General features: G+C 48.3%; 3 protein-coding genes across 4 annotated transcripts; all 3 read left to right on the plus strand.

Moving 5' to 3' along the window:
• Positions 1 to 9,252: 9,252 nt before the first annotated feature.
• On the plus strand, positions 9,253 to 10,248 carry LOC136505857 (uncharacterized). Of its 2 annotated transcripts, none has more exons than XM_066501003.1 (3): positions 9,253 to 9,420; positions 9,508 to 9,712; positions 10,004 to 10,248. In XM_066501003.1, the coding sequence occupies exons 1-3, from the start codon at positions 9,253 to 9,255 to the stop codon at positions 10,033 to 10,035; spliced, it is 405 nt and encodes a 134-aa protein (XP_066357100.1). In that variant the 3' UTR covers positions 10,036 to 10,248. The 2 variants fall into 2 exon arrangements, with proteins under 2 accessions (XP_066357100.1, XP_066357093.1); XM_066500996.1 differs by having other exon boundaries at positions 9,508 to 9,708.
• Positions 10,249 to 12,233: 1,985 nt separating this feature from the next.
• Positions 12,234 to 13,892, plus strand: LOC136505874 (FCS-Like Zinc finger 17-like). The gene is made up of 2 exons (XM_066501011.1): positions 12,234 to 12,681; positions 12,794 to 13,892. The coding sequence occupies exons 1-2, from the start codon at positions 12,368 to 12,370 to the stop codon at positions 12,972 to 12,974; spliced, it is 495 nt and encodes a 164-aa protein (XP_066357108.1). The 5' UTR covers positions 12,234 to 12,367; the 3' UTR covers positions 12,975 to 13,892.
• A 10,493-nt stretch (positions 13,893 to 24,385) lies between these two features.
• Positions 24,386 to 25,545, plus strand: LOC136505885 (ethylene-responsive transcription factor 1-like). Its single transcript, XM_066501019.1, has one exon. The coding sequence runs from the start codon at positions 24,492 to 24,494 to the stop codon at positions 25,440 to 25,442; it is 951 nt and encodes a 316-aa protein (XP_066357116.1). The 5' UTR covers positions 24,386 to 24,491; the 3' UTR covers positions 25,443 to 25,545.
• The last annotated feature ends 597 nt before the right edge of the window (positions 25,546 to 26,142 follow it).

Genomic DNA, 26,142 nt, shown 5'->3' on the forward strand with positions numbered 1-26,142 from the left:
TCCCATCTCTCTCTCTCTCCCCCCGTACTCAATGTGTAGCGTGCTGGACCCATCACTCCTTGGTCATGGTGGGGAGGCAGAAGGTGGCCAAGGTTGGCCCCAAGCACGCAGTGCAGTGAGTTCGCCCCAGGTGCAAGACTTGCCCGAGATCAACCCCTAGGTGTAGAGGAGAGGGGAGGAGCCATAGGGGCACTGGCCAACGGGGCGTTGGAGGAGTTGTGGGGCGCCGGTGGGGAGAAAGGGGTGTGGCCTAGGCGATCTCGCCTCTGGACGCGCGAGTCAGGTGATCCCGACCCCCGGCGCGGAGGAGCTTTAGGGCGCAAGAGTGGAGGAGCTAAAAGCTGGAATGACTTATAATTTAGAATGAAGGGAGTAATTAATAAATATAGTTAGTGTTTTGTTTGTTTATTCTCCCTCCGCATTTATCTCAACGACATCTATTTTATTTAGGATTATTCTTCCTTTTATCTTCTTGTCTCATCCAAGAATTAGATTGGCCAGGTGGCGGTTAGAAACCAAGCTGTAATTAAATTTTGTTCACATTTTGTTTGTAATATTTAGTAGCTTGGTTTTTACCCTTCTTTTGTATTGTAAAATAAATGTTTATTTAGTTCTTATCTATGCTCTCAGTTGTATATATATTTGTGTTATGATTGTAATTAGCTTCAACAGCCCCACTATGCTCAAATCCTAGCTCTGCCTCTACTCGTCCGAGCCGACTTGAACCGATCTCGCCCCTTCTTTCTTGCATCCCGGGCTAGCCGCAACCGTTGTTGGAGCTTGTGGACGCACAAGGCAGGCTGAGTGGAGCAGGTGAGGCGGGAAGTAGGCGGCGACGACGTGGTCGCCAACGTGGCACCTAGGCGGCTTCCCCTCCCCCAAGCCGGCCATCATCAACTCTCAGCAGCAACAACCCAGAAGCAGGAGCCCAATCTGCATTCTTCTCCCTCGTTCCCGCCCTCGCCTTCTTAGGCCCTCGCCAGTCGCCACGAGTCCGCCCCGCACTTGGCCTAGCTCCCTCCGGCCGGCTGACCAGGAGCAGGTGTGGCCTCACCCCTGATTGAAATCTTTTTAAATGAGTTTGAGTAGGAATTACCACCGATAAGATTCATGTCTATTTTTTTTATTTTTATAAATCTATCTAATTTTGTTACTACAACTTTTGTTGCCCGCAGCAACATACTGACTTGGACAAATTTCATAGGGAGTACAAATTTGACGTGTCCGTACGTAACGACGCATGGGCCAGGCCAATACACAGCAATACCTGGTCCATAAATTTGGATCCAGCGGCTAAAGTTCAGTAGATGTCACCTCAGGTATTTAGATACTAATTTGAAAGACTTAACATGAGTCTAATTAGACTTAATAGATTCGTCTCGTAAATTAGTCTCAATCTGTGCAATTAGTTTTATAATTAGTCTATTTTTAATATTCTATGTGTCCAAACATGACATGGACTAATTTTTAGTAGGTGAAACCAAACACCCTAGGCATAGCGATTCTCTTCTCCGGTTAGCTCCGTCACCACAATCACAATGGCACACGATATTTCTTGTATAACTAACAAGAAGATGATAATATATGCTACAACACCCACACTTGAAGCGCTGCGTTTCGTGAGAAAGTGATGTATGTTGACTCTGTACTACCGTTGTTATTATTGTAATCACTACTAGAAACGCGTACTTTGCCGAGGGCCTGAGGCTTTGTCGAGGGCCAAATATTGGGCATTCGGCAAAGAGACTCTTTGCCGAGGGCCAGACACAGGAGCCCTCGGCAAAGAACGGCCCTCGGCAAAGAGGCCTTTGCCGAGGGTACGGCCCTCGGCAAAGACAGGCCCACGGCAAATCAAATCCTTGCCGAGGGCCTCGGCCCTCGGCAAAGATGTCCTCGGCAAAGTAGGTCCGTTGGGTCACGGCGGCCATTTCCCGTCAAACTTTGCCGAGGGCCACCCGTTAGGCCCTCGGCAAAGGTTCGGCAAAATTTTTTTTAAGTCTTTGTCGAGGGCCCCAGACCAGGCCCTCGGCAAAGATTTTTTAAAAACCAGTTGTCGGCCAAATTTTTTTTTATAAATCGGCTTTGCCGAGGGCCCGAGGCTAGGCCCTCGGCAAAGAAGACCTTTGCCGAGGGCCAGGATAGGCCCTCGGCAAAGATTTTTTATTTTTATTTTTAAAATTCTTTGCCGAGGGCCACAAGGTCAGGCCCTCGGCAAAGAGCCCTCGGCAATTTTTTTTTTGGTTTTTTTAGCCCAGTTTTTTTGTGGTGCCACAATACATTGTTTTGAACTCAATTTTAAAATTCAGGCCAATTTTGATTTTGTTTTGTATATTTCCTTAATTTATTTCGATTCTTTGTTTTTTTTAATATGTCAAATTTGAACTGCAGGTGCATGGAATATTGCAATGTAGTGTTTCGAAAAATGTTATTCATGTTAATTGGTGCATGTTGAGTCCCTATCCACGAGCTCGCATCAAATTTTCACGCATCTTGTTCGCGTAACATGGCGACCGACTTGCCGGGAAAGTGTTTTAAAATTATATAAAATCCATACGAAGTCCGAAAATCACGAAACTTGGCGCACATGTGGAGATGTCTGGGTTTCAGGCATCCGACGTCGTAACTCGCTCGAAGCCTTCATAATTTTTTACCACAGCCTACACATGCGATAACATGACATCTCGCCAAGTTTCGTGATTTTCGGACTTCGTATGGATTTTATATAATTTTAAAACACTTTCCCGGCAAGTCGGTCGCCATGTTACGCGAACAAGATGCGTGAAAATTTGATGCGAGCTCGTGGATAGGGACTCAACATGCACCAATTAACATGAATAACATTTTTCGAAACACTACATTGCAATATTCCATGCACCTGCAGTTCAAATTTGACATATTCAAAAAAAATCAAAGAATCGAAATAAATTAAGGAAATATACAAAACAAAATCAAAATTGGCCTAAATTTTAAAATTGAGTTCAAAACAATGTATTGTAGCACCACAAAAAAACTGGGCTAAAAAAACCAAAAAAAAATTGCCGAGGGCTCTTTGCCGAGGGCCTGACCCGTGGCCCTCGGCAAAGAATTTTAAAAATAAAAATAAAAAATCTTTGCCGAGGGCCGTGGATCTGGGCCCTCGGCAAAGGACCGAACCCTAAAAAAAATTGCTGAGGGCTCTTTGCCGAGGGCCTTCCCCGTGGCCCTCGGCAAAGAATTTTAAAAATAAAAAATAAAAAATCTTTGCCGAGGGCCGTGCATCTGGGCCCTTGGCAAAGGACCGAACCCTAAATCGGGACGCAGCCCAAATTCCCGATCGGAAATTTAAAAAAAACGTCGACCGTCTCCCTCCCCACGCGCCCGCTCGCGGCCGGCCCCCGCGCGTCCACCACCGCCGCCGCGCGCCCGCTGCTGCGCGCGCCGGCTGCCCCGAGCCTGGCCGCCCCACGCGCGCACCCGGGCTGCCCCACGCCTCCACCACCGCCGCCGCTAGCCCCACCGCCGCGCGGCCGCCGCTGCGCGCCCGGCCGCCCCGAGCCCGGCAGCCCCGCGCGCCCCACCGCCACGCGTGCACGCGGGTCGCCCCGCGCCTCCACCACCGCGCCGCGCGCCCGCCGCCCCGCCCTCGGCCGCCCAGCGCGCCCCGCCGCCCCACCACGCCCAGTGGCGGCCGAGGTTGCGCCCTGCCTCCATTCCCCGTCTCCGTCGAGCAAGGGGAGGTCGACCGCCCCAGCCGGCCCTCCGGTGGCTCCCCCTCACCGGCCTTCCCGCCCCGACCCCAGCCCCCAGGCCACCCCCGTCGCCGGCTGCTGTTGGAGGGGAGGAGGCAGAGGGTGAAGTTGGAGGAAGAAGAGAAGGAGAAGAGGAGAAGGAGGAAGGGGAAGAAAAGGAGAAGAAGAGGAGAAGGAGGAAGGGGAAGAGAAGGAGAAGAAGGGGAAAAGGAGAGAAGAAAGGGAAGAGGGGGAGAGGAGTACTCCAACGCCGCTCGACCTCACCGGAGAAGAAAGTGACCTCCGCACCGCGACGCCCGACTCCACCGCAACCCTAGGTAAAACTCTCGTTGTCGGCCTTCGTGCCGTATGTGGTTGTGTGGGCCTTCGTGCCGTAAGTTGTTATGAGGGCCTTCGTGCTGTTGTGGTTGTCGGCCTTCGTGCTGTTTTGGTTGTGTGGGCCTTTGTGCCGTAAGTTGATATGAGGGCCTTCGTGCCGTTGTGGTTGTCAGCCTTCGTGCCGTTGTGAATGTCGGCCATCGTGTCGTTTTTTTGCAGGTTTTGGAAATCTCCCCGTGCAGGGGAGGTGCTACCGAAATTTTGAACAAAAAATAACCTATTGCCTTTTTATGCAGGAGAAGAGTACGTCGGAGGGGACCCGGAGGACCCCGATCGTCTTCGTCGACGTCGCGGTTCTGCCGTCACTGCGTCGCCTCGCCACTGCGTCGATTCACCACTTCCCCGCTAGCCTTACTTCACCGACACCCTAGGTATAAATAACCTCTTTTTGCGCATGTCTGTCGTAGCCCGCGCGTAACCCAGTTAGGCGTCTCCCGTCCGAAAGAGATACGGTCGTAGGTATGCGGATCTTTGCGTATCTGCGACCGTATCTGTTTCGGATTGTCCACGTTTTTTGGATAGCCCGTGGATGCGTTGATGGGTTAGTTTCCATAGTCCGCTCCGGTCCGGAAAGAAGTTTCGGCAACACCTCCCTGTTGTTCTCCGGATACACACTCTCCCTTGCAGGACGTGTATCGGGAGAACAGCGGGGAGGTGCTGCCGAAATTCTGTCTCGGAGAGGAGCGGAGCATGGAAACTGACCTCATCTACGCATCCGCGGGTGGGATTAGGACCTATCCTCACCTATTAGACAGTAGGAACACCGCGTAGATGCAATTGATGGTCACGATACTCTATGCTGTAAATGTTAAAGGATGGAGGACCGTTAGTGGATGTACACGGGCTGGAGAAGCGGGAGTGACTACGACTATGAATGGGTGAAGGGGACAGATGGTTTCTTGAAACATGCATTTGGCCCAGGAGCAGGAGGACATTCTCTAGTTTGGTGTCCCTGTAGCAAATGTGACAACAGGAGAAAAGTAGACGAGAAGACCATGGGTAGACATCTTGTGTTCAATGGTTATATGCCTAGCTACCAGCAGTGGATCTACCATGGTGAAGCAGATCGTATAAGAGTGGAGGTGGTGAGAGCATGCCTCGAGGCTTTTGATGATGATGCCGGGGTAGCAGACATGCTAGATGACGCCCACCAAGCTCACTTCGCTGAACGACGTGAGAAGGAGGAGATGGAGGAATCCGCAAAGGACTTTTACAAAATGTTGGACTCCGCACAGAAACCCCTTCACGAGCGTACAATGATTTCTCAGCTAGATGCGATTGGACGCGTAATGGGGTTGAAGGCCGAGTTAAACCTGAGTCGAGAAGGCTTCGATAAGATGTTGGCCATGTTTGGCACCATGCTACCGGAGAAGCACACTTTGCCAACGAACTTGTACGAGGCAAAGAAACTCCTTCGTATGCTTAAGATGCCGTATGACAAGATACATGTTTGTCCGAAGGGGTGCGTCCTATTTAGGAAAGAACATAAGGATGCAAATTACTGTCCGAAGTGTAAATCCTCTAGGTACCTAGAGGTAGACTCTGGTGATGGTCAGAAGAAGCAGCTTTCGATCCCCGCGAGAGTGCTACGTCACCTTCCTTTTCTACCGAGGATCCAACGGCTATTCATGACTGAGGAATCCGCGAAACAGATGACATGGCACAAAGATGGCAAACGGTACAATCCTAGGAAGATGGTACATCCGTCTGATGCTGAAGCATGGACGTATTTCAATGACAAACATCGTGACAAAGCAGCTGAGGCTCGTAATGTACGTGTCGCGCTGGCAACAGATGGGTTCAATCCTTATAGAATGATGGCTACCCCATACACATGCTGGCCCATTTTTGTTATCCCCCTCAATCTCCCTCCCGGCATCTCCTTTCAACGGCATAACGTATTCTTGTCGTTGATAATTCCTGGACACCCGGGGAGTAATATGGGTGTGTTCATGGAGCCTGTGATTGATGAATTGATCCACGCTTGGGAGAAGGGGGTATGGACATACGATCGAGCTACAAAGACAAGCTTCAAAATGCATGTTTGGTACCACTACTCCCTGCATGACTTCCTGGCGTATGGGTTATTCGCCGCCTGGTGTGTTCACGGGAAGTTCCCATGCCCAGTATGCAAGGAAGTCGTGAGGTTCATTTGGTTGAAGAAGGGTGGCAAGTATTCATCGTTCGACCAGCATCGTCAGTTCCTCCCTCTAAACCATGAATTTAGAGAAGACATCAACAGCTTTACGAAAGGTGTCAAAGTGACAGACCCTAAACCGCACTTGACGACTGGTGCCAAGGTTCGTATTCAGATAGATGCTCTCGTGCCCAATGAAGAAGGTGGTTTTGTGGGATATGGTGAGGAACATATGTGGACTCATAAATCCGGCTTGACGAGGCTCCCCTATTTCGATGACCTTCTTCTACCACATAACATTGATGTAATGCACACTAAAAAGAATATCGCCGAGGCACTTTGGGGAACTCTCATGGACACTGACAAGTCTAAGGACAACGTTAAGGCTAGAGTGGACCTAGCGACGTTGTGCGATAGACCGAATCAAGCGATGCGGCCTCCTAGTGGCCAAAATAAGAACTGGAAAAGGCCTAAGGTCAATTTTGTCTTATAGATTGATCAAAGGAGGGGGGTACTAAAATGGATGCAGATGTTAATGTTTCCAGATGGATATGCAGCGAATATTAGCAGGGGAGTGAACTTAGGCACTCTGCGAGTCAACGGGATGAAGAGTCATGACTACCACATATGGATTGAGCGGCTTCTTCCGGCGATGGTCCGAGGCTATGTCCCTGAGCATGTCTGGCAAGTGCTGGCAGAGTTGAGCTTTTTCTTCCGCCAGCTTTGTGCCAAGGAGATATCTCGGACCATCGCTCAGGACTTAGAAAAAGCGGCACCTGTGTTGCTCTGTAAGCTGGAGAAGATCTTTCCACCCAGCTTCTTCTTGCCGATGCAACATTTGATTGTGCACCTCCCGTCCGAGGCATGTTTGGGGGGGCCTGTGCAGGCCCGTTGGTGCTATCCGATCGAGAGATGTCTAAAGACTCTTCGCAAAAAATGTACAAATAAAGCTAGAATTGAGGCTTCCATTGCAGAGGCATGCCTTCGGGAGGAGGTGGCAAACTTCACAACGCTATACTACAAGCCGAACCTTCCTAGCAATCATAATCCACCCTCTCGTTACAATACTGGCAAAAATGAATCGACCCTGAGCCTTTTCCAAGGCCAACTCGGCAGCGCAAGTGGATCAACCCCAAAGCTATTGGGAAATGAAGAGTGGCGTAGTATCATGCTATATGTGTTGAATAACCTTACCGAGGTGCAGCAGTTCATCAAGTAAGTTCTCAACGAACTTATTTCAATATGCCATCACTATTCTGCATCCAACCCCATTGATTCTCGTTCGGACAGGGAATTTGTTCGTGAATTCTGGCATCAATCAAGGGATCCTACCTCGCATGAACAAGACACCCTTGTTTCGCGGGGTGTGGGAGCGGAGAGGCCTGATTTCATTTCTTGGTTCAAACAAAAGGTAATGTCCAATTTAGCTCGTACGTTCGATCGTCCAAGGTGATCGTACGTTTGATTAATATAATGATCTATCATGATTCACCTTGCAGGCCCAGACCGATTCGTCCATGAGCGACGAGTTGAAACAGGTTGCAAACAGCTGTGATGTTAGGGTGAAGTCATTTACCGGCTATGATGTGAACGGATATCGCTTCCACACAACAAGTTACGAGCAGATTCGGCCCAAACAAAAAACCACAAATAGCGGAGTTTGTACGTCCGGCACTGATGGCCTCGACTATCATGGTAGAGTTGAGGAAATCTATGAACTCTCATTTTATGGAGACGAACCTCTTAAACCTGTCATGTTCAAATGCCACTGGTTTAATCCTCGATCAACGAGACGAACCCCTCATCTTGGGCTAGTGGAGATTCGAGAAGATTCCATCTATCCTGGAAAAGATGTCTACATTGTGGCTCAACAGGCCGTGGATGTTATCACAACTACTTCATAAGATATGTTGGAAATCTTAAGAGAAACTGATAAATTTTCTTAATCACTTGTGCAGGGCCTGGTTGGTTTTGTCGGGTACTCCAGCACGCACCCCCACGAGCATCCTTGGTGTTTTGTGCAGGAAATGGTACCCCGGCATTGTGCAACTGTCCGAAGAGCCGGTGGTGCGGGAGCCGGCCTCCAACTGGGACAGGTACGCGCTGGTCATGGATGACACTTACCGCAACAAGCAGGAGCGAGTATTGGTGGAGTTTTGGGTAAGTCTCTCTCGCACAACATTGCTTAATACATCGTATTCATTGGTTAAATCTTTTATTGAAATAATGAATGGATACATTGGTTTTGTATGCAGAAATATTTCAAGGCCGAAGAAGGACTTGAGGCCCAGGCAGATCGGGCGGCTGCCGCAGCTTGTAGGAAGTACGTCACCGAGATGCACCACCATGGGCGCGTCCAGGCCCACATAGACTACTACAGGTCGGTACTTAGGCAGTTCCTCCCCAAGCCTCAAGCAAGACGGATTACGCTGACCCGGGACCAGTACCTTGAGGTAGGCGAATAACATTCATAATGATTCGTTCTGATATTAAGTAGGTTCAATTTCTTCTTATATGTCAAATACTCGATGACTTGTAGGTGATTCCCTGGTGGTGCCGATCGTATCCTGAGTGCTGGGCCATGATCGTGGACAAATGGTTATCACAGGACTTTGTTGACACGTACGAGAGGCAGCGGGAACAGCGTCTGATGAGGCAAGGTCCAACTCACCATCAAGGCAGTCGTAGCCTCCCCGGATACAAACAAGCATATGTAAGTGATTTCTTTCATTTATTTTGACGCTCAATTCTATTTGATTTCTCACCATCTTCCCGTCTTTCTCGTAGGAGGCTGCGCACCCGGGCGAAGAGATCTCAGAGTTCTCTGCGTGGGCTATGTCTCACATGGGCAGGGCGTCGTCCTCTGTCTCCTTCGACCCGGCTGCCCCGCCCCAGGTGTACTCCGACCCGAACGTGTACACTAAAGTCTAAGAGTACACGTCAACGGTAAGGGGGATCTATGGGGAAGATTACAATGTGTGCACTGAGCCCATTGATGCAGAGGCGATCATGAGGCTCGGAGGAGGCAAGAAGCACGGGCGGCTGTGGATTGCAGACGGCGCCATCGACTCCACCACTGTTCCCTCCCTCGACGCTATCCGAGCACGGAGCACGAGCTCCAGCCAGCCCATACGTCCACGGCCGTCTCCAGCACTGCAGCAGTTCCAAGCACTCCAGGTAATTCCTGTTTTACTCATCGTACGTACATATTTAAACACCTAAATTAGATTTGCATTACTGATACATTGGAGTGAAATATTGTAGGCCGAGCTGCAAGAAACAAAAAGGCAAAGTCAAGAGCAGAACGCGGAGCTGACCGCACAGCTGCAGGCCCAGAAGGTCGCGTTCGAGGCCGCGCAGAAGCAGATGGCGGAGATGATGGTGATCATGCAAAGTCTTGGGCAAGCATCGGGTGTACCTGTGCAGTTTTCAGCTCCTCCACCTCCTACTCCTGCAGCTACTCCTGTAAGTATGAAAGTTCACTTTTCGCTTGTGCTTTGCATGTATGTCGGCCTTCGTGCCGTTGTGGATGTCGGCGTTCGTGCCGTTGTGGATGTCGGCGTTCGTGCCGTTGTGGATGTCGGCGTTCGTGCCGTCGTTTCTTGCAGGTTTTGGAAACCTCCCCGTGCAGGGGAGGTGCTGCCGAAATTTTCAATTGAGTCTAATCTTTTTGTATTCCTACAATACTAGATGCAATCTCTAAGTTTCAAAACTGTTTTCCCGGATTACTCACACATGCAATCTCTGCTCCTTTGTGCAGCTTCAGTCCGCGGGTTCCAATCAACCCGCTAGTGCGTCACCGGGTGATCCTGCTTTTCCTTCACCATCGTCTCATAGGCTAGCTTGATGAGGACTCGTGCTAGGTGATGTGGTTGGACTTTAGCGTGATTTGTGATTTATGGTTGTGACTTGTGCTTGGATTTTATTAACTTGTCGTAATAAACATGTGAATGATGATGAACATGTGACTTGTCGTTGTAATATATTGTGATTTGTGGTTCACAATTATGGTTGTGATATATTGTGAGAAAATGGGTTCTGTGTGATATATATATGTATATATATGAAATGCTTGTGTCGATGGAATGCAAAAAACAAAAAAAAATTTAAATTTCTGCCTCTTTGCCGAGGGCAATGACCAAGGCCCTCGGCAAAGAAGTGTCATTTGCCGAGGGCCCAAGCAATAGCCCTCGGCAAAGATTTTTTGGAAAAAATCCTGCCAATTTCTTTGCCGAGGGCCAGGGAGTAGGCCCTCGGCAAAGGGTTAAAAAAATTCAAAAAAACCATTTCTTTGCCGAGGGCCGGCCCTCGGCAAAGAATTTTTAAAAAATCCTGCCAATTTCTTTGCCGAGAGCCAGAGAGTAGGCCCTCGGCAAAGGGTTAAAAAAATTCAAAAAAACCATTTCTTTGCCGAGGGCCGGCCCTCGGCAAAGAATTTTTTAAAAATCCTGAAATTTTCTTTGCCGAGGGTCATAGAGGAGGCCCTCGGCAAAGATTTAAAAAAAATAAAAACTTTTATTTGCCGAGGGTCGGCCCTCGGCAAACAAATTCAAAAAAAAAACCATTTCTTTGCCGAGGGTCAGCCCTCGGCAAAGAAACCGCCAACGGCGCCGGCATCGGACGGCGTCTTTTCTTTGCCGAGTGCCCAATAAAGGGCCCTCGGCAAAGACCCCTTCGCCGTCTAAAAATTCCCCGAGGGGTCTTTGCCGAGGGCAGCCCTCGGCAAAGCCTTTGCCGAGGGTTTCTAGTCCTTTGCCAAGGCCCTCGGCAAAACATGCGCCTCCAGTAGTGAATGGACAGGACGTTTTGTCATCTAGATCGGTGAAGACAACACCCACACTTGTCATCACTATGATGTGTTTGTTACCTTCCATTGTTATCATGTACCAGTACATACGGAGTATGCGTGGCACCAAGAAGACCATGAGTAATAATGGGAATAATTAGTGAACCGGATCCCTTCCTAGTGCTGAGCAACAACACCGAAGTACTATTTGTGAATTTATTTTTGTTCTCGTTTGAAGATTGACAAAACCGATCGAGTTGATTGGTGGTGCACGATCGAGCTAGAGGCCCGCACGGGCGAATCCACCTCGTCGTCGCCAACGTGTCTCGGAAAAAGGAATAAGGCGTCGCTTGCAAACACTGCACGCGTGCTGCACGAAGAGCTAGCTGCTGCTGCGATGCGGCCGATGTTCATAGGAGGCCGCGCGGCCGCCATGGAGAGAGCCATCGAGGACGAGGACGAGGACGAGGACGAGGAGCATCGCATCGGATGCACGTCTGCAGGCGCAGGCCCCTTGCGCGCCTCCCATTATCCCATGCAGATATGTGTTGCCGCCTTTCTCGTTGCGTCCATACCAAACGCACGCGTTCTCCCTCGGCGGTAGGCCAACCCAACTCTAAATTATCCTCCCTAGCTACTACTAGGCCAGTAGGCCGATCCAACTCTAACGCGCGCCTCACATGGCGTATACAGCTCAGGCTCTCAGTAGAAATTAAGCACACTTGGGCCGTTTCGCTCAGTCGATCGACAGCAACCGCTCCATAATTCAAATAGGAGTATAATCCACGCTCCCCTCAAAAAAAAAAAAAAACCACGCTTTCCCGTGTGGCTGCGATTGTTAGCGTGCGTGGCATTGACGCTGACAAAGTTATCGCAATTCGCAATCGAAAATCCGTATATATATATGTGGCGCCCACACGGACAACAGCACCACAAATACTGCGGGCCAGGCCGGGCCCCAGCCCAATCGCGTGATAAATCGCACGCTGTGAAATTCAGAACAACATGCCCGCGCCATCCATGTGTGGCATGTGCGGGATTCCTTGCAACAAAACAAACATTTCTTTCTCGGTCAGGACGGGAGCCTTTTCGCGGCCCCGGCCAACTAAAGTAAACTGTGTCCACAAGAACTAATAAAACGTGTATGCCCACAGTACAATTGATGCGCTATATATGAGCGCAGCGCACCCCCGGCAGAAGCTCAAGCACCTCACGAGTGGACATTGCTTGCCTTCGTTTCCTCTTGCAATATCTTCTCTATCTCAGTCGCTCCTAGTACAAGCACAGAGAGTCAGAGACCGCTAAAAGCAAGAGAGAGATATTTGCATCTCGCATAGAATGATCCCAAGAGCGCCAAGTCTCTTCCACCTCGAGGAGGGAGTGGGTGCCTCGACCTCGATGCCAGCAGCAATGGCGGCCTCCGGCGGCGAGCTGCTCGTCGGGCTCCGGCTCATCATCCAGCCGTCGCCGAGGAAGCAGCTGCCCACAGTCCTGAGGAAGTCCGCGGTGAGGATTCCGCCGGCGTCGACGTCGACGAGCGCAGCCAAGTGCCACGACAACGGCGGCCGGGTGTTTGCGGGACTCGAGTTCTTGAAGCGCTGCTCCTGCTGCCACAAGGACCTGGACACCACCATGGACGTCTTCGTGTACAAGTAAGTAAGATCGATATATAGAACTCCTCTCTTAAACCGGCTTCTTCACTACTGCCGCGTGCTGCAATCTGCCGGCAATCAGTTACTCATGTGGGTTTCATTCTGTCTGCAGAGGAGAGCAAGGCTTTTGCAGCGCCGAATGCCGGTGCCGCCACATAGCCAAAGAGGAGCGGCGGGAGATGGAGATGCTAGTCAGGAAGCGCCGCGATGCGTTCCACAGACGGCACGCAGCGGCGCCCAAGATGCAGGGATCAAATCGGCACATCACACTGCTGCAAACCGCTGCACAATAATAGTACGGTGTAATTTTTGTTGCCTCTTCGCTTATACACCACATATTAGGAGGGCCTCGATCTGTGAACTGAAGAAGACTGGCAGCCTGTCACTGACTCCCTGTGTGCAACGCGTAGCTCATGGATATTTGATATTTCAAGTAGTACATGACCAACCAAATGATGCAATCAGCCATGAGAGCAGTATTAGCGACGACCAGAACATGAATTCACAAGTGAAAGCTCGTCAATCTGTTGGCGCAAACGTGATCACACACTAAAACACTAGAACACCAATCCATCCTGAAAGCAAAAACAAAACATTGAACAATTCTACTTAAACAGAACCATAACCCCTAAACCTAAAACTGCATAAACCAGTTCAATGCAATCGAACAAAAAACCTAACACCAAGTAATCCTCAATCCCCAGGGTTACACCAAATAACACCTCTAGAACAGCTAAAATCGCAACTTCATTTATTGTCGCCCCTAATGAACAAGAACAGAAAACCCCAATTGCCCCCTAAAGTCAGCCCAATCAAATCTGTCATCGCGTAAATCAAACCAACAGAGCCAACGGCTAAGGAAGACACACCTGATCGGACTGTAGGAAGCCATCACCAGAAGATTCGGCCGATCATCCGCCCATCCTCCGCGACGTGCGAGCGAGAGAAGGGTTGCGGAGAGAGCGAGGTTGAGGAGTGGGAGCGATTTGGTCGAGGGGCTGCACGGAACAGATGGTTCTGTTCCTTCTCTTATGCGCCATAGGTACCCGACGAGCGGGCCCAAGGGCCACCGTGTCCAACTGAGCCACGTTGGCTGTCCATGTAAGCCAAACCACCCTGTAAAACCACCACAAGGTGTATTTTAACCGGTTTGCAAAACTTTAATGTGTCCAACAGATGGTTTTGTAGTTCAGTGAATTAACATGACACCCTGTTAGAGGTAAAGGGGTTATCTAGACTTTTTCCGATTGCAGAACAAAACCTTGTAGTGTAGTCAGTCAAAACTAGGTGATATGGTTTCTGAAACCAGATAGGGTGGTTTTCTAGGGTTGTTCCCAAGAAGGGGTAAATCTCACCGTTTTCATTGTGGTGGATAGCTAAGTTTATGAACAAACCAACAAAGGTAACTATCTCGCTTAGGGTGTGTTTGGTTCTAGAACAAGAGGGATGGGATGAATCCATTCCCATTTGCTGTGATGGAATAGTTCCATCTCTATGATTGGTAGGGGGATGGGGATGGGGACGTCCTTGTTCTTTATTTGGTTGGAGGAATGAGGATGAAACAGGATATGTCGCCGTTGGTGATATGTTCGACATCCATTTAGGTGGGGCCTATGTTTCATCCTCTCTAGCTCACCATCTTCCTCCTTCCACCACCCTGACCGCGCCATGGAGTCCGTCCCAAGCTTCGCATCTCCCTCAACCGTCGATCGCCTCTCCCGCCCCCGCCCTGAGCTCTACCCCTCCTAGCCCTAGCCACAACGTGGACTTCGCGCTCGTGCGGATCTCACCCGGCGCTCGTGGATCTCGCTCACCGCTCACACGACCCCGCCTCGAGCGGGCGCTGTCGGAGCTCCACCGGCGGTGATCGAGTGGCGAAGGGGGCAGGCGGCCTGGTGGCGTGGCCAACCAACGGCGTGCGAGCGGGTTCGAAGAAGAAAAGTAGAGATGTCATGAGTTTGAAGAGACGGAGAAGAAACAATAGCTGAAGAGGAACGCCCGGTACCTCAATTTTTGAGGGACAACAGGGGACAACTTCTTAGAGGTAGATTCCCTCCTAGGGACAGACCGTTCCCCTATGTCCTAGATCCAAACACCATGATAAGGTATGATATCCCTCCTTGTCCTTGTCCTGTCCCAGAACCAAACACATCCTTACTTTACGAGCAACGACTAGTTTACAAGCAAACTAGTAAAGGTCATCGAGGCTCCCACCCGAGAGGGATCCATCAGGGTGTTAGGTCACCTAGCAATAATCCTATAGCGCCATTTATGGTCATGGAGATCAATAAATCAACACATCATGAGGTTAGAATAGATTATGCCAAAAGTACGTAAGATAGGTGAAGTAGATTGATTTTGATTCGATTGGGTGTGCTTATACCATCCATGACCATTATATTTATGGAGTGTGGAGGTCTTACCCTCGTGGGTTATACAAGATCATGCCCAAAATGGAGTAAAATCCATGGTGACATTTAGTCTATGCAGCTTTGCATGAACTTTACAATGGCATAGTGGAAGATTAGCAACACGACGCAATAACAGTCTTATCCTCTTATAATATTTTTACTGGGTTTGCTGGAGTGGACACCCCTCATAATAGGGGAATACCCAATTTTGTGTGTGCAAGGGTGGGTGGGGTTGAAACATGTCCTATCTTGCGCTGAGCAACTGCTGTTACGATAGCTATACCCTTTATTTTTCATTTCACACTTCTCCAAGGATACAAAAAAACAACACAAACATTAGTTAACGAGTGAGATTAAACAAAATATTGTACACTACTCCACTGTTGCAGTTTAAGGAGATATCACATTATGAAAATTAAAATCCATCCTATAATAAAGTTGTGCTAAATCAGAAACTTCCACTGAAGAGCTAAATAGATATGTTTTTTACCATAATTGTAGCATTTCAACTTAGGCTAAATCACAACAGATCCAAACTCAAGCCACAAATAGGTACTATCTCCGACGTTTTAGATACAAATAATGACACGCTTCTAGATCATTTTAAATGTTTGAAACGATAGCTTCTTTTGCTGATTGGATATAGTACCGACAATATGGGGTGGGATGGAAGATAACCACATACCCTTTTTCTCGCTATGAGTATCAGTACTGTTCTTCTTCACATTACAATTACTTGCAAAACTCTCTAATTCGATATGCAATTGGGAAACAAGCCTCCCAGAACGGCGTAGGCTTCCAACCACCAAGCTTAATCCCAATCGTAATTGTTTTATCCACTTAGTTGTCGTTTGCAACATATTCTTAGTGCAATAAAAAGCATATCACTAGTATTAGATGGGTAGAGGATTTCACACAACTCTACTATGCTAACATGTTAAAAACTTTGATCTTTAAAATGTGTTTTACAACATCAAAGAGAAAAAATAATATGTCAAAGTTACATTATGTTTAAGACTCAACTAGAGCAGTATGTATTCCTCCCAAGTGGGAAAGACCTATCATTTTCAAAAGCTCTCCTATCTATATAAAGGCATTTGTTGATAGGAGGTGTCGGTGTTTTGTAAACTGGACTAGTAAATTTATACGATTGCCGCGTTGATCTAGGAAGACGATGGTAGCATCCAAAAGACATGAGGATTTATACTGGTTCAGGCTGGAGCCCTACGTCCAGTCTCGGAGAAGATCAAGTGCATGTTCCTCATTTGAATGCTCTGAAGTTCTTACAACGAGGGATGCAAGAATGGTGGAAGAGGTAGAAGAACATAAGCTAGGTGGTGGGCTGCCCGAAGGGAAGCTCCAGGAGCCCTACTACTATGGGGAATGAATGAAATGGTAGAGGATGAATCCCTAGAAAGGGTGCCCTAGCTGCCCTTATATAGAGTTCGGGGCCAGGACGCATACAAAGCAATAGGTTCTCCCGACCGAAGGGTCGTGAGCTTGAGGAAGGTCCTAGCTATGTTGGCTTGCAAGCTACGCCATCTTGCGGTGCGCGTCCGTGCGTGGCTGTTGTCATGGTCTTGTGTCCATGTCGCGGCATGGTGTGGCGTGGTGCCACTGTGCCGGCGGTGGTGGCACTGTAGACACGATGGTGGTTTGCCAACCGTCCTGTGCGATGTGGTCTCCGCCGCGGTCTTCGTCATCATCTCCTGGTTTCCTAGGGCGTCGTACAGGAGTTGGTGGTCGCCCTAGATCGTGGATTGCCTTGTTGTCTTGAAGAGCAAGGGGCCACGATCCCTATCGTTGGGATCGTGGTTCCCGCCAGCCTGGATGGCCTCTGAGTCAAGGACCTCGTCGTGGATCCCATCCTATAGTGGACAGGATTGTACTCTTGTTTTGTCGGGCCGTATCTGGCTAATGGTCATCGTACCTGTTGTCACCGCTTTGGGTGGTATTGTCTTGTCTGTGCGGCGTGGCACAGGGATGGCGTCTGACCGGACCAAGATGACTGTTGTCCCCTTGGTCCTTGCAGGGTCAGTGCGGCGTGCTTGTTCTTGTTAGAGGAGGCACGCTTGCTGGCGCTCGACCTCTCCCCGTTCCTTCCAGGGGTAGTGATGGGGGAGAGGTGCGCCTTTCTAGCGCCATGCGGCTAAGGCAGGAAAGAGGGGGTCATGGCTGGCTGTGGCCTTATCGTTCGGCCTGGCTTGCTTGGCTTAGTTGGGCCTCGGTCGTTTGGGCTTCCGCTAACTGGTGTATTGCGGGCCACATGACCTGCTAACTAATCGGTGCCTTGAGACACCCCGGGGTTACGACCCCGACAGGAGGGTGAAGATATTTTCTAAAGAAGACAAAGTTTCTACATAGATGTGTTTGGAGTGCAACTAATCTACACTCATACCAACTACTACAACTACAACACTTACTGGAGGCTTGTAATAGACACACTTACTGGGCTTCTTGTACCGAGCAACTATTGGTACTCTCTTTTATATCCACAATTGCTATACCCTATATTTTCTGTTTTACATTTTGAACCCTAACTGAACCAACAGCAACCCTTCCAATAGTTTATGCCTATTCTAATGTTTAACTAGACACGTGTTGCCTCTCATTCTTAGTTACAAAATTTGCTTTTAAAGAAGCAGTCAAATACATTGTTATCACTAGACCAATGAGTGGTTCACACAGTTCTGCTACTGCTAATAAAACACTTTTTATTTTCAAAATGTAATTTACAAGAACAAAGAAAGGGGATTAATGATGACAAAGTTCGATATGATCTGAGCTTATGCCTTAAAACGTACCAAACCTTGTGTTTTTCACCTCAGCGGTAAAGACCTTGGTTTCCACACAAGAGTTACACTCTTTGCCCTCTCTATAAAAGCCTCCTCTAAGGAAAAACAACACAACATTAGTTAAGGAGTGAGATCGAAGAAAGAATTATATGCTACTCTATCATTGCAGTTAAAAATATCACATTATTAAAATACATCATATCATAATTTATAGCAACCTTTGCTAGGATGTATGATGAACTTTCACTGAAGAATCAAATAGATATCTTTCGACCATGATTGTGGCATTCAAATTCTTATCCTTCTCAAGCTAAATCACATCATATCAACAATCAAGTCATAAATATGTACAACCTGCGATCAATTAAGATCAACACTCAAGCCATAAATAGGTTGTTTCCACTCAAAATTGGTCAAAGGAGGATCATGTTGAATATTATTGGAAAAACTGGCTAAGCCAGGTTTGCAACCTGGCTGGCTATCTCGAGTGCGTAGCTTGTGGAGTAGCTAAGGACTGTTTCTCTATGATAGTGAGTTAGAGTAACCCCATACAGATCACATGTCATGTATGGGTATGGCAAGCTGAGTACTTAGTGGTGCCAGATCACATGGATTAAGCTCGAGGTGTGGCGTGGGGTAGCTAAAAGAGAAAGTACCTCGGCTCAATCGTCGCACCGTTCATAGGTTAGTTGGCCACACTGGAGAAAGGTTGGAGACTTGAGGCAACCCTTATCTAGGCACTAATATGGAGGTTCATTCTTGCGTGGTCTCCATGTGGGTACAATTGTACACCTCTGCAAAGTTTCTTCTGAAAGCATAAAAGTTCTTAGACGATAACGTGGCTGCTCTTACTACTAATTTCAGAGTAGTGAGAGTAAGTGGTAACTTATATCCAAGTTGCTCATATGTTACTTGTTCCACTCAATTGAATAGCAACTTGAGCATAGCATTTGATATGTTAATCAACACCATACTTTTTCGCAACCTTACAAATGCCTATTAATTACTTGTTCTATCCACCAAATATCTTATGTTGGAATAAGTCCTCTGAGTATAATTATACTCACGGTACTGCCGTTAAGTTGTTATAGGTGTCAAAGACTTGGTGATTGCTCAAGCCAAGCTCGAGTGAAGTCAATGGCCCCCCGAAGGTGTAGTTACTCTGATGAAATGATTATACGAGAGTATGCCTTAGAAATCAGGATAATAGATGAAATTTTTAACTCATTAACTTGTAAAGTTTTTCTGAATTATAGTTGGGTATGATGTTTGTGCTAAATGTCTCTTGATGACTAGAACGTGGTGTGTACCTCTACAATTTAACTTGATCCTGCGGTTAGCTGAGCTAAGGGAGATCGTGGATGGCGACTTTGGGGAGCCTTCCTATGTCCCTCTAGTTAGTGCTACGTCAGTCGAGAGGACAACACATGGCACTAGCTAGACAGCCAGTGTGGAGTCCCCACACATAATCTGATGATTTAAGGGTTGTGAGTTTGACCAACGGCAAAAAGTTAGTTTCCACCTACACGTGAGATTCTATGCACAATTGTTACTTGTAAACCTACAAGACAAGCTTCCGCCTCATCGTGTACTGGTGGTGATTACCAGCTCCTGCAATGAGGCCAGTTCCTTCATTATTCCGAATTATTACAAAACCCCGACGACCACACTTGTTCTAGCTTCAAAAGCACCATCAAACATTCATTTTCAAACTTCCATGCTGGGGAGGGATCCAATATTATTTTATTAAAGCTTGGAACCTTCACTGTAATGTGCAGGTACCAAAGCCTCAATTTCAATAGTCATATGCTTCATCCTGTAAATTACTTGGCCACAAGTACTTAAACCATCTCAGCGGCATTATTTATCTTTATTTCTCGCATCCCACTAGCCCCTAAAAGTAAGACAATTAGCAGTTTGGTTTTATTTTCCATTGACATAATGGACATGATCAAATCCTTGGGACAATTAGACTAAGGGCCCGTTTGGATCGTTGGAATTGAATTCATTCTGACTGTTGCAATTTAGACATAGATTAATTAAGCTAATATAGTTATATATGGAATATATTTGTATATTTGTTGTTAGGTATACAAGGGACATACTTATATGTTGCATTTCTATTGTATGGAAGTGAGTTGAAGAGTGTGTTATAAGTTGGAGAGTAGAATTATAGCATAATAGTGATCTATAGAATCCATTTTTATCTCGCACCCTATGAATTTAAGATAGACTTATTTGTGAGCTTGGGAAAGATATGAAATGTCAAATTTCTAAGCCAAATATCCTAATCTATTAAGTAGATTTCAATTCCTCAAAAACGAAGAGATCCAAACGGCCCTAAAGGAGTTTTGTATACACCTCTTCCATATTCATAGCCCTTCAACAATGTTTCACAATTTTGCATTTTAGAAAGCAAATGAGTCCCATCTTCGTACAGTTGCAAACAAACTTTCATAGCCCTTCAACGATGTTTCACAAATTTGCATTTTAGGAAGCAAAATAGCAAATGAGCCCCATCTCCGTACAGCTGCGAACAAACTGGACATCTTTGTAGTCCTGTAATCTGTCCTGACTCCTGCTGTCGTGGCCCATAAACGCGTTTCACCAAACTCAGTCCAGTTGGCTTAGGATAGAGAAAAAGGCTTGACAGACCCATGGAAGAGCCCAACAATTACACAGAAAAATGATGAAAATGTCAAGTCGTCATCAATAGTAATACAACTAGATAATTCCCCGCACGTTGCCGCGAGAATTGTGGTGTGGTTTACGATGATTGGTAATCAAAGATCTGTAGTTGGTAGGAGCTAAAAGATTCGAGTAGCATTCATTATTCATTCTTGAATGACTGCAAACAACATGTTGGAGTTGGAATAAAAAAATTCAGGAGGAGTTGAATAACTCCTCTATTGACTTTAGAAGATAGATAATATGAAAAATGTCAAAGGAAAACATAATGTTACTTATATGAGCTGAATAGACGATCTTGAGATCTAGAAAAACATGCAGCCATTTAGTAGAATAAAATGATGACTCACTGACGTGCATCTGGACTGCAGCTATTGGAGATAAGAATAAGAAACAAATAAAATCTAATCAATGCTGCAAACCAAGTTCTAGAAACAGAAGTAATGTATATGAGAAATAATAATGTGTACAGAAACACTGCAGGTGCCAAGAAGCATGACACTATCCCTGCTAGCTTCGGCGACTCTGTTCGGCTGATACATAAACCGGCTGATAAGCCGGTTGAAACTGTTTTGTTATGAGAGAAAAATATTGTAGATTGTAGCTGATAAGCCGGCTGATAAGTTTAAGCGAACAGAGATACCTCATGGAGTCATAGGCAAGAAGGAAGAAGCACCCTGGTTCAGGATTTGCAGATCGAGATAGTTACGGCAATGATCATTGTGATTAAGAAGCTTCCATGGATGAGGATTCACTCGTGAGGAGGGAGGGTTGTTCAAGGTAGCTGCTGATGGCCTGTCATGTTATGGACTATGGAGGGAGGCTCATCCTTTATTGTCACGATACAACGGCATGTTCGCTTGGTCGTAAACGATCGTGGATTATAAGCCAGAACAGTGCTTTTTCTTATACCAAACCAGCCAGCAGTAATAATCCATGATCGTTTCAGCCGAAACGAACAGGCTGCAGGAAATGGGTGGAGCAGGGAGAGGAATCGGAAGAGGAGTGGTGTCGTTGGCATTAGAAAAAAAAGCTGCTGATGGCCTAGTGATTGCCCATTATTATTATTTTTCATTTGTAGCAATGATGATCAGTTACCTTTTATCAATGGCTTGGAAGCTAAAGGGGAGGCTCAAACAATCAACAGTGAGGATAGAGTTGACTACTTAAGATCTGACGGCTGGACCAATGTTGATGATGTGGCACAACGTGGAAGCAGAGAAATAGGTTAATGGAGTTTTGCTTTATAAGAGTTTAAGATTCCTAGGCCTGTCATGTTTCTAAAAAAAAAAATCGTAGGCCTGTCATGTTATGGAGAACATCTCCTGTTTTCTCGCGGTGTCGACGCGCAGGCGTAGAGAGGGGGGAAAAGATCTTGGAATTTTTTGCGTTCAATTTTCTAGCTCTAGTGTTGACAAGCTTGGAGTTTGCGTGGAGCTCTCGAGCTTGCCGATCGTTGAGCTTGGCGAGACCTTAGCTAAGCGCAGCAACGACTGTCCATGTCCTGCACTCCCAATTACTAAACGATCTCACCGGCATTAGCTTTTCTCGCGTCCCACCAACCCCATAAAAGTAAGACAATTAGCAGTTTGGTTTAATTCTACATTGACATAATTGACACGATCATATCCTTAGGGCAATCAAACCGAATGAGTTCTGTACGTACCTCTTCCATACCCCATCCTCATCGAGTCTGCAAACAAATTGGACATCTTGTAGTCCTGTGCTGACTCCTGTGGTCGTGGACTCGTGGCCCATAAACGCATTTCATCAAAACTCAGTCCAGTTGGCTTTAGAACAGAGAAAAAGGCTTCAAAGGCCCATGGAACGGCCCAACAATACATACAGAAAAAATGATGAAGATGTCAGGTCGTCATAATAAAAAAGGGATTTGCTCAAATTGAGGTACTTGAATTTGAGTTTTCTTTCAGACGACAGTTATTACATATATTTTTATAATAAAATTGTAGATTTTGTTTGTTGCTATTTCTGTAAACGCAATCTACAACTTTGGAACCGAGAATAAAAACCCGTTACACAAAACCATAAACCTGATAAAATCTGATTTGTGTTGGCACAAAGATAATTAACAATTCATAATTATTTTCTATAGGAAGACAAAGACAAAATTGATATGTTATGACACAAAAACATAACAAATCACAAAAGTAACAATTTACTTGTACTAGTTAGAGGTATAAGAGTGTTGGCTGAAATCATCTTAATATTCAGACACCTAAAATATAGGAAAAGTTAATAAAAAAATAATAAATTCATAGACCCCTCGTGTTATCGAGAACATCTCCCGTTTTCTCGCCGTGTCAACGCGCAGAGAGGGGAAAATATCTTGTTGCAAGTGGAGTTTTTCCGTTCAATTTTGTATAGCTCCAGTGTTGATAAGCTTGGAGTTTGTCAGTTTGCGTGGAGCTCTCGACCTTGCCGATCGTTGAGCTTGGCGAGACCTCAGCTAAGCGCAGCAAGCACGTGAGCTCTGTCCATGTCCAGCCCTCCCACTACTACCATTACCTATACCACTTTGCGAGAAACTTGGGCGAGCCTCCTGGTTTTGGGTCTCAGATCATTAGAGCACATGACCGAAGACGATGTATCGAAACACCGCTCGCCGCGATTTGTCTACTTCTAGACTATTTGTGTAGCCCGAAAAAAGGACTGCGTTACGCTATTGGTGTTTCGTCGTCTCTTATGTGGGGGCCACTTGGAAAAGGCCCGAAGCCTCTCCCTCCACTTGCTAAAACTTTGTCAAATCATCATTAGCGCTAACCCTTCGGTCTTATCACACCACACTTGCTTTACTGGTGGAGTGGAGCAGCTAACGACACTTGCTTAGAAGAAATCCCCAGTTTTTTTAGACTGGACTCCGAACGTACAAGTTGTAGTATCTGTACTCTACACAACACACTCACATCACCACACACACCTCTAAAAGCTACAACCTATACACTTCAAACGTACTTCTGGAGATCACTGAAACCACACGAGCCTCATAGACAACAGACACATCGTAGTTCCAATGTAGCGTCACGTAAATATCCAGAACCTGCACGAAAACAAATACGGAGAAAAACCCCTACGACACCAGTTCGTCGAATCAAACCTGGGCGGGCACGCTCCATCACCGGAGTCGTAGCCACCGCGCTACGAGCGCGTTCGCGAAGAAATCCCCAGTTGCGCCACTTGCCAATACAGCCTTCCCACAAACTGGGGGACGGGAGGAGGTTTTTGGTTTGGCGGACAGCCGGACACCGTCGCGCGCGACGCTGGCAACCATCTCTGCGGCAGACCCTGTGGCCGCCTCGCGACGCGCTCCAAGGGCTCCAGCGCGTGGCGGGCACGCGCTCTCGGCGTCGGGTCTCCACTCCCCTCGGTGCGTTCAGCGGCAACAACGATGGCCGCAGAGTAGGACCGCTGCCCCGGATCGGCGAAAAGCTCAAAAACCGCGGACCAGCCCGGCCGCCCGGGTCTACACGGGTGTTGCCGTCGCTGTCTGTCCTCCGTCCTCACCGAGCGTGGCCGGGACGCCAGACGCAACTGGCTGGGCGGGGGGCAGATGCATTGCACCACCCGACCTCTCCCGGGGTCCAACCGCCGAATAGCGACGAGGTGGCCCGTGCTGGCGTGTCCGCGGCGGCCTTATCCCCTCACACGCTGTCATGAAGCTGCCTTCCCGCGAATTTTGGAGCCCCCACGCCACCACCACCACACCCACTTGTCTGTTGTCACCGCCGCCTTCGCTAGCGCCTTCTCCTCCTCTTCTTCTCCTTCCCTATTTAAGAGCGCCTCGTCGGCCCGAGACCTCAATTCATTCCCAAGCAAGCACAAAAAGGCTAGCTAGCGAACGACTCGCTTCCAGAGCCAACCAAACCAACCAGGAAGTAGAGAGACAGGCAGAGCAAAGATGTGTGGTGGTGCGATCCTCGCCGAGCTCATCCCGAGCACGCCGGCGCGCCGCGGCGGCGGCGGCGGCGCGGCGTGGCCCGCCGGCAAGGGCAAGCAGCGGAAGGCCGACGACTTCGAGGCAGCGTTCCGGGAGTTCGACGAGGACTCCGAGGAGGACGAGGAGATGATGGAGGCGGGGGAGGAGGTGGAGGTGGAGAGCAAGCCCGCCTTCGTCTTCCGCGCCTCGTCGTCCCCGGCGACGCCGACGAAGCCCAGGGCGCGCCAGGAGCAGCCGAGCCGGCGCCGGAAGCCCGCGCAGCAGTACAGGGGCGTCCGGCGCCGCCCGTGGGGCAAGTGGGCCGCCGAGATCCGCGACCCCGTCAAGGGCGTCCGCGTCTGGCTCGGCACCTTCCCCTCCGCCGAGGCCGCCGCGCTCGCCTACGACCACGCCGCGCGCGACGTCCGCGGGCCCAGGGCCAAGCTCAACTTCCCCTCCGCCGCCGCCGCCGGGGCTCCAGCTAGCCGCAAGCGCGCCCGCGCCGCTGACGCCGCCATCATCGACCTCGTCGACCAAGAGGAGGAAGAGCAGCGTGCGGCGGCGGCGTTCTTCAAGCACGAGGCCGCCGAAGAAGCAGCCGGCGCGCTCCCGGACTTCCCGTGGCGGGGCGTGTTCTCGGCGTACGACGAGGCTCCAGCCCTCGACGTCGAGGCCGGCCAGAGCGGCGACAAGAAGCGGCCGAGGACCGAGCCGGAGAGCACCGAAGACGAGGCGTCGCCCCGGGCCTCCTCCGGCTCCGAGCCGGACGAGCTGTTCGACGCGCTCCTCTTCGGCGACCAGTTCGCCTTCTTCGACGCCGGAGCGTACGAGTCACTGGACAGCCTGTTCAGCGCGGACGCCGTGCAGAGCAACGCCATGCCGCTGTGGAGCTTCGACGACGGCTGCCTCGTCGAGGACAACCTGTCGTTTTGAAGAGTTTCGACTGTTGCTGTGTCAGTTTTGTAAATTAGGACCGTTTTGTGGAGTTTCTGCTGTAGCAGTACTTGGCAGCCTGTATATGAGGAGTTGAATGAAATCATCGTTCTCAGAAGAAAAAAAAATCTGTCTATCCATGAACACACTAATTTCGTAACTGGCCAACATAAACAGATTAACCCGACTAGAAGATTCATCTTTTATACCATGTTGATTCGGCCCCGTTCGGCCACAACAGTGTTTGGATCAGCTAGTTTTAGCCAAAATTTAGCCGGCCGAACAGAGCCTCGTCTGCTCAATGGAGGCACGTGTGTCCATGTATGGGTTGATGATGTACCAATTTTACAAACTCAGGATAATTCAGTGTTGACAAATCCGGTTTGGTATATACAACTACAAAAACAGAAACAATTCAGCGGTGACAAATCAGGATTGATTCAGTAGGAGATAAGTAGTCAGGGACCAGGATCTTGCCGCTTTCCCTTTGGATGCGAGATCTGACTGTAGTTAGACACAAAATGGTATCACACATACTCCTATTCGTCTTGTCAACTGGTTTAATCAGAGTTTGTCCATGGTAAGAATTGGTTGGGTCGAACTAAGACCAGCAGGGAAGGCCGATGAGCCTACCGTGTTGCGACGATGACGGACGATGCGGTGAAAGAGTTCAGGAAAATAAGACGGTGAACTGGGATGT

The sequence above is a fragment of the Miscanthus floridulus genome, chromosome 1 (assembly GCF_019320115.1).
Source record: "Miscanthus floridulus cultivar M001 chromosome 1, ASM1932011v1, whole genome shotgun sequence".
In the NCBI taxonomy this organism is placed as follows: domain Eukaryota; kingdom Viridiplantae; phylum Streptophyta; class Magnoliopsida; order Poales; family Poaceae; genus Miscanthus; species Miscanthus floridulus.

Coding starts and splice junctions, on each gene's coding strand:
- LOC136505857 (XM_066500996.1), top strand. CDS start 9,253: ATGAGGCTCGGAGGAGGCAAGAAGCACGGGCGGCTGTGGATTGCAGAC. Junction 9,421..9,507: donor AGCAGTTCCAAGCACTCCAG/GTAATTCCTGTT, acceptor GAAATATTGTAG/GCCGAGCTGCAAGAAACAAA. Junction 9,709..10,003: donor CTACTCCTGCAGCTACTCCT/GTAAGTATGAAA, acceptor TCCTTTGTGCAG/CTTCAGTCCGCGGGTTCCAA.
- LOC136505874 (XM_066501011.1), top strand. CDS start 12,368: ATGATCCCAAGAGCGCCAAGTCTCTTCCACCTCGAGGAGGGAGTGGGT. Junction 12,682..12,793: donor ATGGACGTCTTCGTGTACAA/GTAAGTAAGATC, acceptor TTCTGTCTGCAG/AGGAGAGCAAGGCTTTTGCA.
- LOC136505885 (XM_066501019.1), top strand. CDS start 24,492: ATGTGTGGTGGTGCGATCCTCGCCGAGCTCATCCCGAGCACGCCGGCG.